Source organism: Ictalurus furcatus, chromosome 22 (genome assembly GCF_023375685.1).
Source record: "Ictalurus furcatus strain D&B chromosome 22, Billie_1.0, whole genome shotgun sequence".
In the NCBI taxonomy this organism is placed as follows: Eukaryota; Metazoa; Chordata; class Actinopteri; order Siluriformes; family Ictaluridae; genus Ictalurus; species Ictalurus furcatus.
The window spans coordinates 3,193,500-3,205,867 of record NC_071276.1 but is presented as its reverse complement, the minus strand read 5'-3'; the positions used below and the strand labels follow the sequence as shown (position 1 = coordinate 3,205,867).

At 43.5% G+C, this 12,368-nt stretch overlaps 1 protein-coding gene across 1 annotated transcript in view; it reads left to right on the top strand.

Annotated features, from left to right (window-relative positions):
• Nucleotides 1–12,368, top strand: part of unc5db (unc-5 netrin receptor Db) — a 147,138-nt gene that overhangs the window by 84,087 nt on the left and 50,683 nt on the right. The window contains 2 exon segments of the mRNA XM_053610798.1: nt 3,055–3,198; nt 7,967–8,070. Of these exon segments, the coding sequence (XP_053466773.1) occupies nt 3,055–3,198; nt 7,967–8,070 (248 nt within the window).

The window sequence follows — 12,368 nt, the reverse complement described above, 5'->3', positions numbered from 1 at the left end:
ATGCATAGGTGGATGGGTGGAGGGATGCATAGGTGGATGGGTGGAGGGATGCATAGGTGGATGGGTGGATGGATGGATGGATGGATAGGTGGATGGGTGGAGGGATGCATAGGTGGATGGGTGGAGGGATGCATAGGTGGATGGGTGGAGGGATGCATAGGTGGATGGGTGGATGGATGGATGGATGGATAGGTGGATGGGTGGAGGGATGCATAGGTGGATGGGTGGAGGGATGCATAGGTGGATGGGTGGATGGATGGATGGATGGATAGGTGGATGGGTGGAGGGATGCATAGGTGGATGGGTGGAGGGATGCATAGGTGGATGGGTGGAGGGATGCATAGGTGGATGGGTGGATGGATGGATGGATGGGTGGATGGGTGGAGGGATGGTGGGTGTGTTAATGACACACTGAGTGTTAGCGAGAGTTTACTCCTGCTGATTATTAACCTCATTAACACACTAATGAACTTCCTAGTATTTAAACATCAGTAAAAAAAAGAATAAAGTGGTGGTCTCGTTCATCTTCTGCTCTCAGCATCCCACTTGGTTGAAAGAAGCTTGTGTGCGTGTGCGTGCGTGTGTGTGTGTGTGTGTGTGCGTGTGTGTAAGGAGTGAATAACGTGTGTATGAGGAAGGCGAGTGTGTCAGATATGAATGCTACACTGTTGTTGTTGTTGTTGTTGCCCTCAGCACACAGCTTTTCCTCTCTAATCCACCGCATGAAAAACTCCAGGGAACAAAATCACACGCGCAGATGAAAGACCTAGAAACCCTCGAGTCCGAGTAAAAACGGAAGCCGTCCCCAAGGCGACGCCATGTCACAAATCCGGAGGAGTTTATTTTGAGTGCTTTAGAAAATACAAGAAAAAACTGCTTCAAAAAAAAAAAAAACTAAATACGCCTGTTTGTGTTCTTCAGGATCGGTGGATGGATATGGAGCATTTTAGCAAGTCATTCTGGTGGAAAGAAAAAGAGAGAGAGAGAGAGAGAGAGAGAGAGAGCGCCTTGCTTTCTTTCTTCAGCATGTTATTCAGGTTGCTCTTGTGTTTACGCTTCGTTTTCATCGGTCCCTCATTCTCTGAGAACATCAGACCGCTTTCTCACTCTGACACAGCGGTGCAACTAAAATGACCCAATCAAACCAGCCCAAGTCCAAAGAACAGAGTGATAAAACATAGAGTGAAATCATCAATCTTTCCATCTTTCCTTCCCTCATTCCATCACTCCTATCTTCCCTCCTTTCTTAATATCCCTCCTTCCTTCTCTCAACCATTCCATCTGTTCCTAAATACCTCCTTGCTTCCATCCTTCCTTCCACCCATATATCCTTCCTTAAATCCTTCCTTCCTTCCTTCCACCCATCCATCCTTCCCTAAATCCTTCCTTCCACCCATCCATTCTTCCTTTCTTTCTTCCATCCTTCCTTCCACCCATCCATCCTTCCTTTCTTTTTTCCATCCTTCCTTCCACCCATCCATCCTTCCTTAAATCCTTCCTTCCACCCATCCATCCTTCCCTAAATCCTTCCTTCCTTCCACCCATCCATCCTTCCCTAAATCCTTCCTTCCACCCATCTATCCATCCTTCCTTAAATCCTTCCTTCCACCCATCCATCCTTCCTTAAATCCTTCCTTCCTTCCACCCATCCATGCTTCCCTAAATCCTTCCTTCCACCCATCTATCCATCCTTCCTTAAATCCTTCCTTCCACCCATCCATCCTTCCTTAAATCCTTCCTTCCTTCCACCCATCCATGCTTCCCTAAATCCTTCCTTCCACCCATCTATCCATCCTTCCTTAAATCCTTCCTTCCACCCATCCATCCTTCCTTAAATCCTTCCTTCCACCCATCCATCCATCCTTCCTTAAATCCTTCCTTCCACCCATCCATCCTTCAATCCTTCCTTCTACCCATCCATCCACCCTTCCTTAAATCCTTCCTTCCTTCCACCCATCCATCCTTCCTTAAATCCTTCCTTCCTTCCACCCCCATCCATCATTCCTTTCTTTCTTCCTTCCACCCATCTATCATTCCTTTCTTTCTTGCATCTACTTACTTTCTTCCATCGTTCCTTCCACCCATCCATCCTTCCTTAAATCCTTCCTTCCACCCATCTATCATTCCTTTCTTTCTTGCATCCTTCCACCCATCCATCCTTCCTTGCACCCATATATCCTTACTTTCTTCCATCCTTCCTTCCACCCATCCATCCTTCCTTAAATCCTTCCTTCTACTCATCCATCCTTCCTTCCATACCCTCTTTCCTTCCATCAATCAATCCTTCCATGAAATCCTTCTTTGCCCCCTTTCTTATTTCCTTCCTGCTTTGGTTTCATCAGTCCTTTCATCTGTCCTCACTTCCATCCATCCATCTATCATTCCTTCCTTCTTCTTCCCTTCTTCCATTTCCTGTTTTTTGTTTATTGTCAAGTCCTGTTTTATTGTCAAATTTTAGTTCCACAGCTGTGTCAGAGTGAAAAAAGCTTGCGAGACAGAAGAGAAGGAAGGAAGGAATCTATCCCAATGCTGAACTTTTTTTTTTATTATTATTTAAAAAAAAAAAAAAAGATGATGATGTATTAGAATCCACAATATGAGCAACACCAGAAGAACAGAACATTATAATCCAATAAGATTATAACAACAACAATAATAATAATAATAAAAAAAGCCGACTAAAAATCCACCAGCATGTTTATAATGAATTTCCTGTGGTGGTTTTATCACATATAAACCACAAAAAAAAGCACACATACAGTATCCACTGAATAATATTTCATTAAAACTGTGTCTCAGTGAACAACGTTATCAATAAAGCTTTTTACTCAAAACATCACAAATTGTGGAGATAGAAAAGACACCAGATCTTCTCCTGTTGTCGCCCATACACCTCACGCTTCCACATGTTGTGGTTTTGACATGCTTTTCTGCTCACCACGGGTGTAAAGTGTTACTATAGGAGTTACTTCCTGTCAGACATTGTCTTCTGAATGTGCATGTAATTCTCTCTCTCTCTCTCTCTCTCTCTCTCTCTCTCTGTGGTGCGTTCAGGTCTGAAGGTGCGTGAGGTGATGATAAACGTCTCACGGCAGCAGGTGGAGGATTTCCACGGCCCTGAGGATTACTGGTGCCTATGCGTGGCCTGGAGTCACCTGGGCACGTCCAAAAGCCGCAAAGCCACCGTGCGCATCGCCTGTGAGTCCTCAGTACACGCAAACACACACACACACACGCACACACACACACACATAATGGTTTGGGCTGTACTGGGCTGAGTTCATAGCAACATTGCACATATAGAGTTCATTAGAAGGAGTGCATTGATAAAAACCGGAACTACATTCAGTTATAGAAAATGAACCAACAAACTTCCGACCAATCAGAATGGAGAATTTGACGGCGCTGTGGTGTCGTTATATATCTGTGTTTTGCACCCATTTCTTAACATGTGCAAAATGGCTTCCCACACGGTGGTGCTGGACTTTCTGAAATAAATAAAGGGAGTGGGGTGTCTATTTCGAGAAGGTAAATTGAGCATAAAAACACGGCGTACTTTATTATTAATCCTGCGTTATTTATTGACGGTTGTACATAAAGAATCCAGCAGTAAATGAGCAGTAAATGTCGAGAGAGTGAAAAATGTAGCGGTGAGGTACATGAGGTTTCCAAAGAAACACAAAATATCAGGTTTTCTGTTTCTCTGGAAACTCTGTGTACCACCGAGCTATGCTACTTTATTTTTGTTGTTGTTTTGCTTTCTTTTGGGGTTTTTTTTTCCTCAAAAGTTTCAGTCTATATTTTATACATGACTCATATTCTTTTATTCGCTAGAACCTTACACAGTGTAGATTTCAAATATGTAACGCACACAGCAGATGGGGTTTTTCCCCCCAGATGTTTTATTTAGCAGTTCAACTACTATTTTAACAAAGGAATATCTTATTAAATGCAAAAATAATACATCTGGATTATTTGATATATTTGTCGTAATTATATACAAAATCTTTTATTCAGTTCTTTTTTTTTTTCTTTTAATTTAAAGAAGCACTAGAACGAGAGGGAGTTGAATTAATACTTTTTGGATTGGAGATTATTGAGTGCGGATTTAGAAACTCCGGCTGAACGGGCGTAACAGTAATCTATCCGAGTGACAACGAATGAAAGTTTATCTGCTTTTCAGCCACACAGAAGTTTAGCACAGGGCGCGGTCTAGCTATATTTCTGAGGTGAAAAAAATAAGATAATAAATAAATAAATAAGTAAGGCTGGTATCAAGAATGACTCCAAGGTTCCTCATTTTACTTTGAGTATCTAGAACAGAAGCATCAACAAACAGAGACAGTGGACCAGCTTTGAGAATGTGCTGACAGGAACCTTTAAGCATAACTTCGGTTTTCCCGCTATTCAGGTGCAGAAAAAGATTGTTCATCCATGTTTTTATCTCAGAAATAGAGTCAGAAAGAAAACAAACATCAAGATTTTCCCCAGGTTTCGAGCGTTTATTGATTTGGGGATCATCAGCATTGAAGTGATAACGGAGGCCGAGCGATCGCAGCAGATGCCCAAGTGGAGATGAATAAATATTGAAAAGTAAAGGGCCTAAAACTGAACCCTGAGGAACACCAGTGAGCATAGAGCTAGTGTCAGACCTGTAACCACCCACAGAAATAAACTGGGAACGGTCGGTAAAATAGGATTTAAACCAGTTTAAAACTGTCCCAGACACACCAAAAACACTTTCAAGGCAGGTAAGTAAAAGACCATGATCCAGAGTTTCGAAAGCAGCTCTAAGATCAAGAAGAATAAGAATGGATGTAGCACCAGTATCAGAGGCTATCAATAAGTCATTGGTAACGTTGACCAACACCGTTTCAGTGCTGTGGAATTTACGAAAACCTGACTGAAGGGGTTCAAAGAGATTATTAATTGTAAGATGATTGCACAATTGAGAGGCAACAACACATTCAAGAATTTTTGCCAAATACAGAAGATTTGAAACGGGACGAAAATTGTTAAAATCATCCACGGCGATATTTTCTTTTTTTTGGCACAGGTGTAACAACAGCAGTTTTTAATGCTGCTGGAACAACCCCGGTCTCCAGTGATTCATTTATTATACCGAGGATAGTAGGGCACCAAACATCGAAACAAGACGTAAATAGGCTTGTGGGAATAGGATCAAGCAGGCAAGTGGTAGATTTCATGCTGGATATCTCCCTAGAGAGAGCCTCAGAATCAAGCCGTGAGAAATGAGTGAAAGAATCACCAGATGGACGAAAGAGTGAAGCGATGGAATTAGGTGTAACAGAAATTTCTTTGTGAACATTATCAATCTTAGAATTAAAAAACTGAAGAAAAGAATCACATAGCTGCTGAGAAACAGGCAAAGTGGTAACAGCATTAACTTGAAGCAATCTATTTATGGTTTGGACTAAGTGTCTGGGATTTCCTTGATTTGTTTACAATAGTCTGAGGGAAAGAAAATGATCTTTCAGTCTCAGTGAATGCTCTGTAATCACCCAGAAGATCCTCCCAAGCTTGATAATAGACATTCAAGCCAGTAAGGTGCCATTTACGCTCCATTTTCTGACAAGCAGCCTTTCTAGAGCGCAGATTGTCATTATACCATGGAGCGGGTGAAAGTAACCTTATGTGACCTTAGGGGAGCAAAAGATTAGTAGCAAGAGCAGTTATTTAACTGTAGAACTTTCTCCTCCAGCGATGTAGGATGCAGATAGCTTAAAGTGGAAACAACATAATTGGAAAAAGCTGTCAGATCGATAGACTTCCGTGGTTTGAATGTGAGGGCAGTTTCCTCCTCAAGCGAATATGTCTGCATGTTGATTGCACTAAAGCAAATGCTTGCATATATGGTATAGCTCATGTAAAGGTAAGACGTGCTATGAGCAGCCATGTTGATTTTTACGCCACTTGCTGACCGCAGGGTGGAGGGTACCTTCCCGAGTTGCTGAGTTTACCTCCCTTTCCCTTTCTCCTCCTGTCGAGCCACACATGATATTATGGAGATGCCAGTGATCCTGACCCTTTCTGCTCTCCAGACCTGCCTGCTCTATCCGGATGCCTTACCTCTGGATGGAGCTCTCATTAGCTGGAGGCTACAGCCTGGAGATCGCTGATTACGGTACCGCTTGACGTACTATGGAAATGGTTTTGGACTTCAGTTCCACATGGACGTTCTCGCTGTGGTTGCTGGGACTACGGTTGCTGCGATGGCCTTTGGACTGCAATTACCTCATGCAGTTTTACACTCAGGTCTCCTTTAGTGAACAGTGGACTAGTTCAACAAACAGACTTCATATTAAACCATAATGAACTTTCTTTTACTTTCACACTATCCGTCGTTCCCCAGATGAGGACGGGTTCCCTTCTGAGTCTAGTTCCTCTCAATGTTTCATCCTCGTATCATCTTAGGGAGTTTTTCCTCACCACAGTCACCACCGGCTTGCTCAACAGGGATAAATTCACACACTTAAAATCTGTATCCGGTGTTTATATATTTCTGTAAAGCTGCTTTGAGACAACGTCTGTTGTTAAAAGCGCTATACAAATCAAATTTAATTGAATTGCTATCAGTATGAATTCTGAGGGGGCATTCGGTTAGTTTTTTTTTCCCAAGTCGGAGGTCGGAGTTACGCCTTTAATCGAACACAAGGTGCTGAACCATTAAGCGGTTTTAAAACTAGGAATGAAAAACATTTGTTGTTTGAGGCTATAATGAGGATGATTTTCCCAGCATGTATCTGCTACTAAATAGATATTATATCGATATACTACTGTATATGGTAAAAAAAAATGATTCATTCCAAACTTTTAGAAACTTTTACTAGTGTCTGGTTGAAATTCTGAGGAAATCAGTTGAGCAAATCCGTGCTAGTTGTCAGGGCTGTAGCAATAAGCCTCATGGTCTGTTAAATTACTCTGTCAATCCGGCATGAGATGTTAATTTCATATTTCACCGTTTGCGTAGGCGTCCTGCGCCCCGTGGTTTTGTGTGTGTGCGTGTCACTGAGACCTCTTAAAACAGAAAGTAAGGAGTTTCAGGCACGTAAGAGAGCGTTTCAGTGTGAGTGGCTCTGATCCGGGAGTGCAGGAGAGAGAACACAGCACTGAACACTGCAGAGCTGTCAGAGATACTGAAATATACACACAGCTACTCAAAGCACTAGTCTCTCACTTGCTCAATGTCTCTCTCTCTCTCTCTCTCTCGCGCGCAATGTTTCTCTCTCTCTCTCTCGCTCAGTGTCTCTCTCTCTCTCGTGCTCTCTGTCTTTGCGTTTTCATTTCATTCTCTTATGCTGATGTTCAAAATGCGAGAGATTCCAGCTCTAGCGACAGATTTCACTGGTTTTTGGTTTTGTATGTATAATTTTACAATCACACTACATGACACACACACACACACCACAACACACACTTTTTATTACGATTGTCACAAGTCCCATGGGTTTCAATCAATGATCCCCAATTTTGTGGGGGAAAAAAAAAAAACCATGACTTCGGATCAAAACAAACACGCTGGATGACACTTCGGCTTGGCTGTCATTGGTCGTATTGCTTTCTACCACAGCGCTGTTGAATTCTCAATCCTGATTGGTCCGAAGGTGTCGATTTAGAATTTTCTATAACAACACCGTGTTAACAAACCACCGGTGTGTATTAATGTGCACGGTGCCAATACTATTTCTCCAGTAACAGGACTGAGAAAATGTGTTCTTACTTGGTGAAGTGTTCTGTTTACTTAATATTTACGGAGAAGGAGTCTCCAGTGTCAGAGCTTTGCAACAGTCAGAAGTAAAAGCTGCGACTTTAAAAGTTAAGTTAAGAAAAGGGGGCGGGGCTTCTTGGGAAAGTTCTGTTCTGTTGTACTGTATGTGACTCTGTATATATTCTGTCGCTCTCTCTCTCTCTCTCTCTCTCTCTCTCTCTCTCTCTCTGTGTGCAGACCTGCGTAAGAACTTTGAGCAGGACCCGCAGGGGAAGGAGGTTCCCATCAGGGGCATGATCGTTCTGCACTGCCGGCCTCCAGAGGGTGTGCCTGCTGCCGAGGTAAAGTGTGCGAGTGTGCGTGTGTGTGTGTGTGTGCGTGTGCGCCTTTCTCGCTCAATGCGTTTTCAATGTGACTGGTTGCTGATAGATAATATTTAACTTGAGCACATGCCCTGAGGTTTAATCATGTGGGGGTACACAGTAGGGGTCATGAACACACACACACACACACACACACACACACACACATGCAGTGAGGTTAGATTCTCAGCAGGTTGTTAATCATGGCTGAAATGGAGGTGCCGCGTCACTTTCCCCTTCCTCGAGTGCACTTCGGCCCTTTTTAGTCCACGTTAGAGCACGTAACCGTCTCACACCTCTCATGCTGAAGGACCATGAGCGCTTTTTGCTTTCACTTTGCACCCGTTTATCACCGCAGTAAGATTTTGTGGGATCATGCAGGAGAATCCAGGAACGTGAATCATAAAAAGGACAGCAGATTTTTTTTTTTTTTTTTATACACTTGAGCTCCACAATACACATACTGTGCTAGAGAATTGGAGTGACCTTTAAAGCGATATAAGAGTTCCTGATGTGAGCCATTACAGCGATCCCTGAAGATCAGGATCAGCCAATCAGCACTGCTCTAATAGAGTGTAGTGTGGTATAACTTTAACATTATTTTGCTGACATTATCCAATCCAGAGAATGTAATGAGTTTTAACCTGTGGTCTTTATCACCCCATAATATTCCAGGTAATGTCTGTGTGCTTGAGCCGTTACGAAATGATCGTGTGGCACAGTAGGCTTCCTGTTTGATCAGTACCAGAGCCATGTGTCCACCATGTTTATGATGGAGAAGACTCCGTAAAGCGTCATGGTGATGTAATGCCAGTTGTATAGAGTCATTTACACATATAGACGTCGAAGGGAAATGTTCATATGCCAGACTTGTTGCTGTTGCTACTGTACCACTACATCAGTGGAGCGCTAGCTATCCAAGTCATTTCCCTCAGTCATTAGGTAGCTTATGCTTGTTATCCGTATGTGCCAGTTGCCTAGCAACAGTGCGCTCCGTTACTTTACCCAGCTAAAGAGCGAGCGTATCGTTTGTTCACCTTCCCGTGTCACTAGTGCGAAGGTGAAACGCGGTGATCATGCACATATCTGCCAGTTTGTGGTTGAGGAGCATAAAACTCAAAAGTATTGGAACACAGAAATTAAATTGAAAATGAAAATACTCTTTGCCAAGATTTCCCAGAACGCACTACGAACTACAAACACGGCCGACAACTACAACTCCCAATGGAACACGCAGACACGTCACCTTCTCCTGAGGACTAATCATACACACTTCTCAATCACATGACACTACTTAAGAGAGTCTTTCTCTCACACACACAGCCATTGTGAAGTATTACGCTCAGTTGACTTGTTTCTGCCGTTTACCAAGCCTAAATGTTGTTATTCCCTCATTTAATTAAATAAATAAATACAGATTATTACTATTGTAGAACAACCATTTAGACCTTGATGTGAATATTTGTGAATATATTAAGATACATGTCTGTCATGATCAAGCAGTAAACCTTCTGAAATCAAACTCGAAGCATGCAGCGGGCAAAGCAAGTCAAGTGTGAAGTCCTGTGAGGGACTTTTCTATGTATGGAAGCTACCTTAAAAAAGAAAAGAAAAAGAAAAGTATTAAAACACAACAGCACAGTGCTGAGAAATGAAAGCTCAGATCAATAAGCTCCAGCAGACCCGTGCTGGACTAGAGAGGACGATACGAAGCAGACGGACGCCGGATCGCTTTTCGTTTTGTCCTTGGAGATGGCGTGCGGCTTTTATTTGACTTTTTACATACGAGCAGTTTTTGAAGTTCAGACCGTTTATAAACTGCCAAATCTAGAATGAACGACTTGAACACGCACGTTTACCTCCAGGGTGACATTTTAGGAGACGCCGATATGCTAACAATATCGTATAGAAAGCCATCACCTCGTGTCACGCAGAGGACTCTGTCGTTAAATGCGTATCTGTTATAGTATTGTCGTTGTTTTGTTTTTGTTTTTTTGCCGCTAGCTCAGGCGTCTGCATTGGCTCGTTGTGTATGGGACTGAAAAAGGTTCTTTAGCGGGGTCTGTTAGCCATCTGCGTCAGCATTCCTTCTGCACGTAACAAATGTCCAGCTTGAACGCTTCACAGGCATATTGCTAGTAACGGAATAAGCGCAGACGACAGACTCAATCTGCTCACGGTTCGGAGGGAAAGCTTACGCGTCGCCTAGGCAACCTCGGTGTGCTGTCGTGCGAAAGTGTGCTGTCGTGTAGAGAAACACGACTGAAAAGTGTCTGAAGGAGCCTCTGGGGTGGGATCCGGTGGATAGGAGAGGACGGAGAATGGAAGGGGGGAAAAGGCAGTAAGGGAGAAAAGGAGGGAAACAAAATGGCGGATAAGGCTGTTTATATAAGTGTCAAATACTCAAAAGAATTACTATTTTAAAATCCTTTGATTTCGAACATTCAGACTGAGCTTTATGGAGCAAATCAGTGTGTATATCACCAAGGAAATCGATCCATGCATATTTATACTTACTACCAAGGGCAGGTTTCGAAAATCCGCTCGTTGTCGTCCGTCCTCTGCTTGTTCAGCAGGAAGTCATGAGGGAAAGTCGACGTTGGCATCTTAAAATCAGGACTGAAGCAGACGTCATGGCTTCGGATTTTAGTACAAATCTGTCAAAACGGTCAAAGTTGTTCCAGCATGAGGCAATGAATAAAGAGCACACCACCCTGTAACACGTCAGAAACTGAAACAGAAACGAACGGTTTCTATTTCAAGACTTCATAAGCGTTCACCTCGTCAGTTCAAACCTCGCGGGTTTTGATCCGGAAAATCCGAGCTGCGGGAAATCCCTCGACTTGGAATTCCCAGTGGGGGGTCGACGTGAAAGGCGGAATAAGCAAGCGAACTTAGCGAGTGAGGGGTGGGGTGTGTGGGGGTATGTTCCCCAAGGATTCTTATCAGAGGTTCTGAGGTACAGAATTTAATCATAATAATTACTCTGATAAGATATTCAGCAACTCAAAACCACACTGCCTCTCTCACACACACACACACACTCACTAGATGCGTTAATCAGTTACAATCTCGCTTTCTCACACACACGTTCTCATTTGCCACTCAGTGAAACGGTTAGTGTGCTTCAGGATGTGCATTTGCTGCCATCTTGCCCAACGGGAGCTTAAAATTTCCCATGATTCTCCACCCACAGCGTGCGAAGCCTCAGCAACACGTATACCTCAGCGGGAAAGTGTATCTCGGTTGAAAGTTTGGATTTGGGTGTCCTTATTATTATAATTGCCTGCAGTATTAAAGGAAATGAGCCTGGGCCGTGCCTCGTTCAGGGCTTTGTTTATTTATTAATATCGAACAGGTGGAAAGTTCGCCGAACCGCAGCTACCGCGCCGCATGCGAGATTTCACAGCGTGCTCTCGGACTCACGATCAGAAAGGTAAAGCAGACGCCAGCGGGGACGTGAACGGAGTTGCAGGACGGCCCGAAAAGCAGCAGGAATAACACTTAGACGGAGGGTGTTTTCTTTTCATCTCCGTTCCTATATCTCTGCTAAGAAAAAAAAAAAAAGAAGCACGGCGTTTAAAAGCGTTTAAGACAAATCGGACCTATTTTGGAACATTGTACTCGGGTCGGACGAAACTAAAATAGAACTCGTGCGTAGGATCCGAAGAACACCATGTCCACAGTGAAGCACGGTGGTGGGAGCATCACAATGTGGCGCTGCTTCCCTGCAAACAGTCCTGGGGCGATACACGTCGTCGAAAGAAACGTGCACGGAGCGATTGATCGGGACACATATTAGAGGAGAATTTTAATCTCATCGGCGAAGACATGGAAACTAGGGAGAAGATGGACGTGACAACGCCCCCAAACATACAGCCACGAGAACTCGAGAAAGCATCTAGGCAATCTTCGGACTTGGATCCCATCGGAGGATTTTGAACTTGTGACTCCGTCAGATGGATTCCTTTGTGAATCGCCGGTGTTCTGCAGAGAGGAACGGGCCGGAACCGAACCACAATGGCGCAAATAAAAACGAATCACTTCTAACTGTAGACGTCAAGACAGCGGAAAGGTTTCCAAGTGGATGAGAGCGTGTTTAAAACATGGGCAAGACAGTATGTATCGTGTAAAACACACACACACACACACGCACACTGTAGCCGTAGCTGAAAATTGCAATTATTTATCTCTAGGGAACGCGAAAGGACGTCAGTCCTCAGGGCGAATCCAGACGTCTAGCTGAAGACGTCTGCTGCTTAGATAAATGAAAGGAA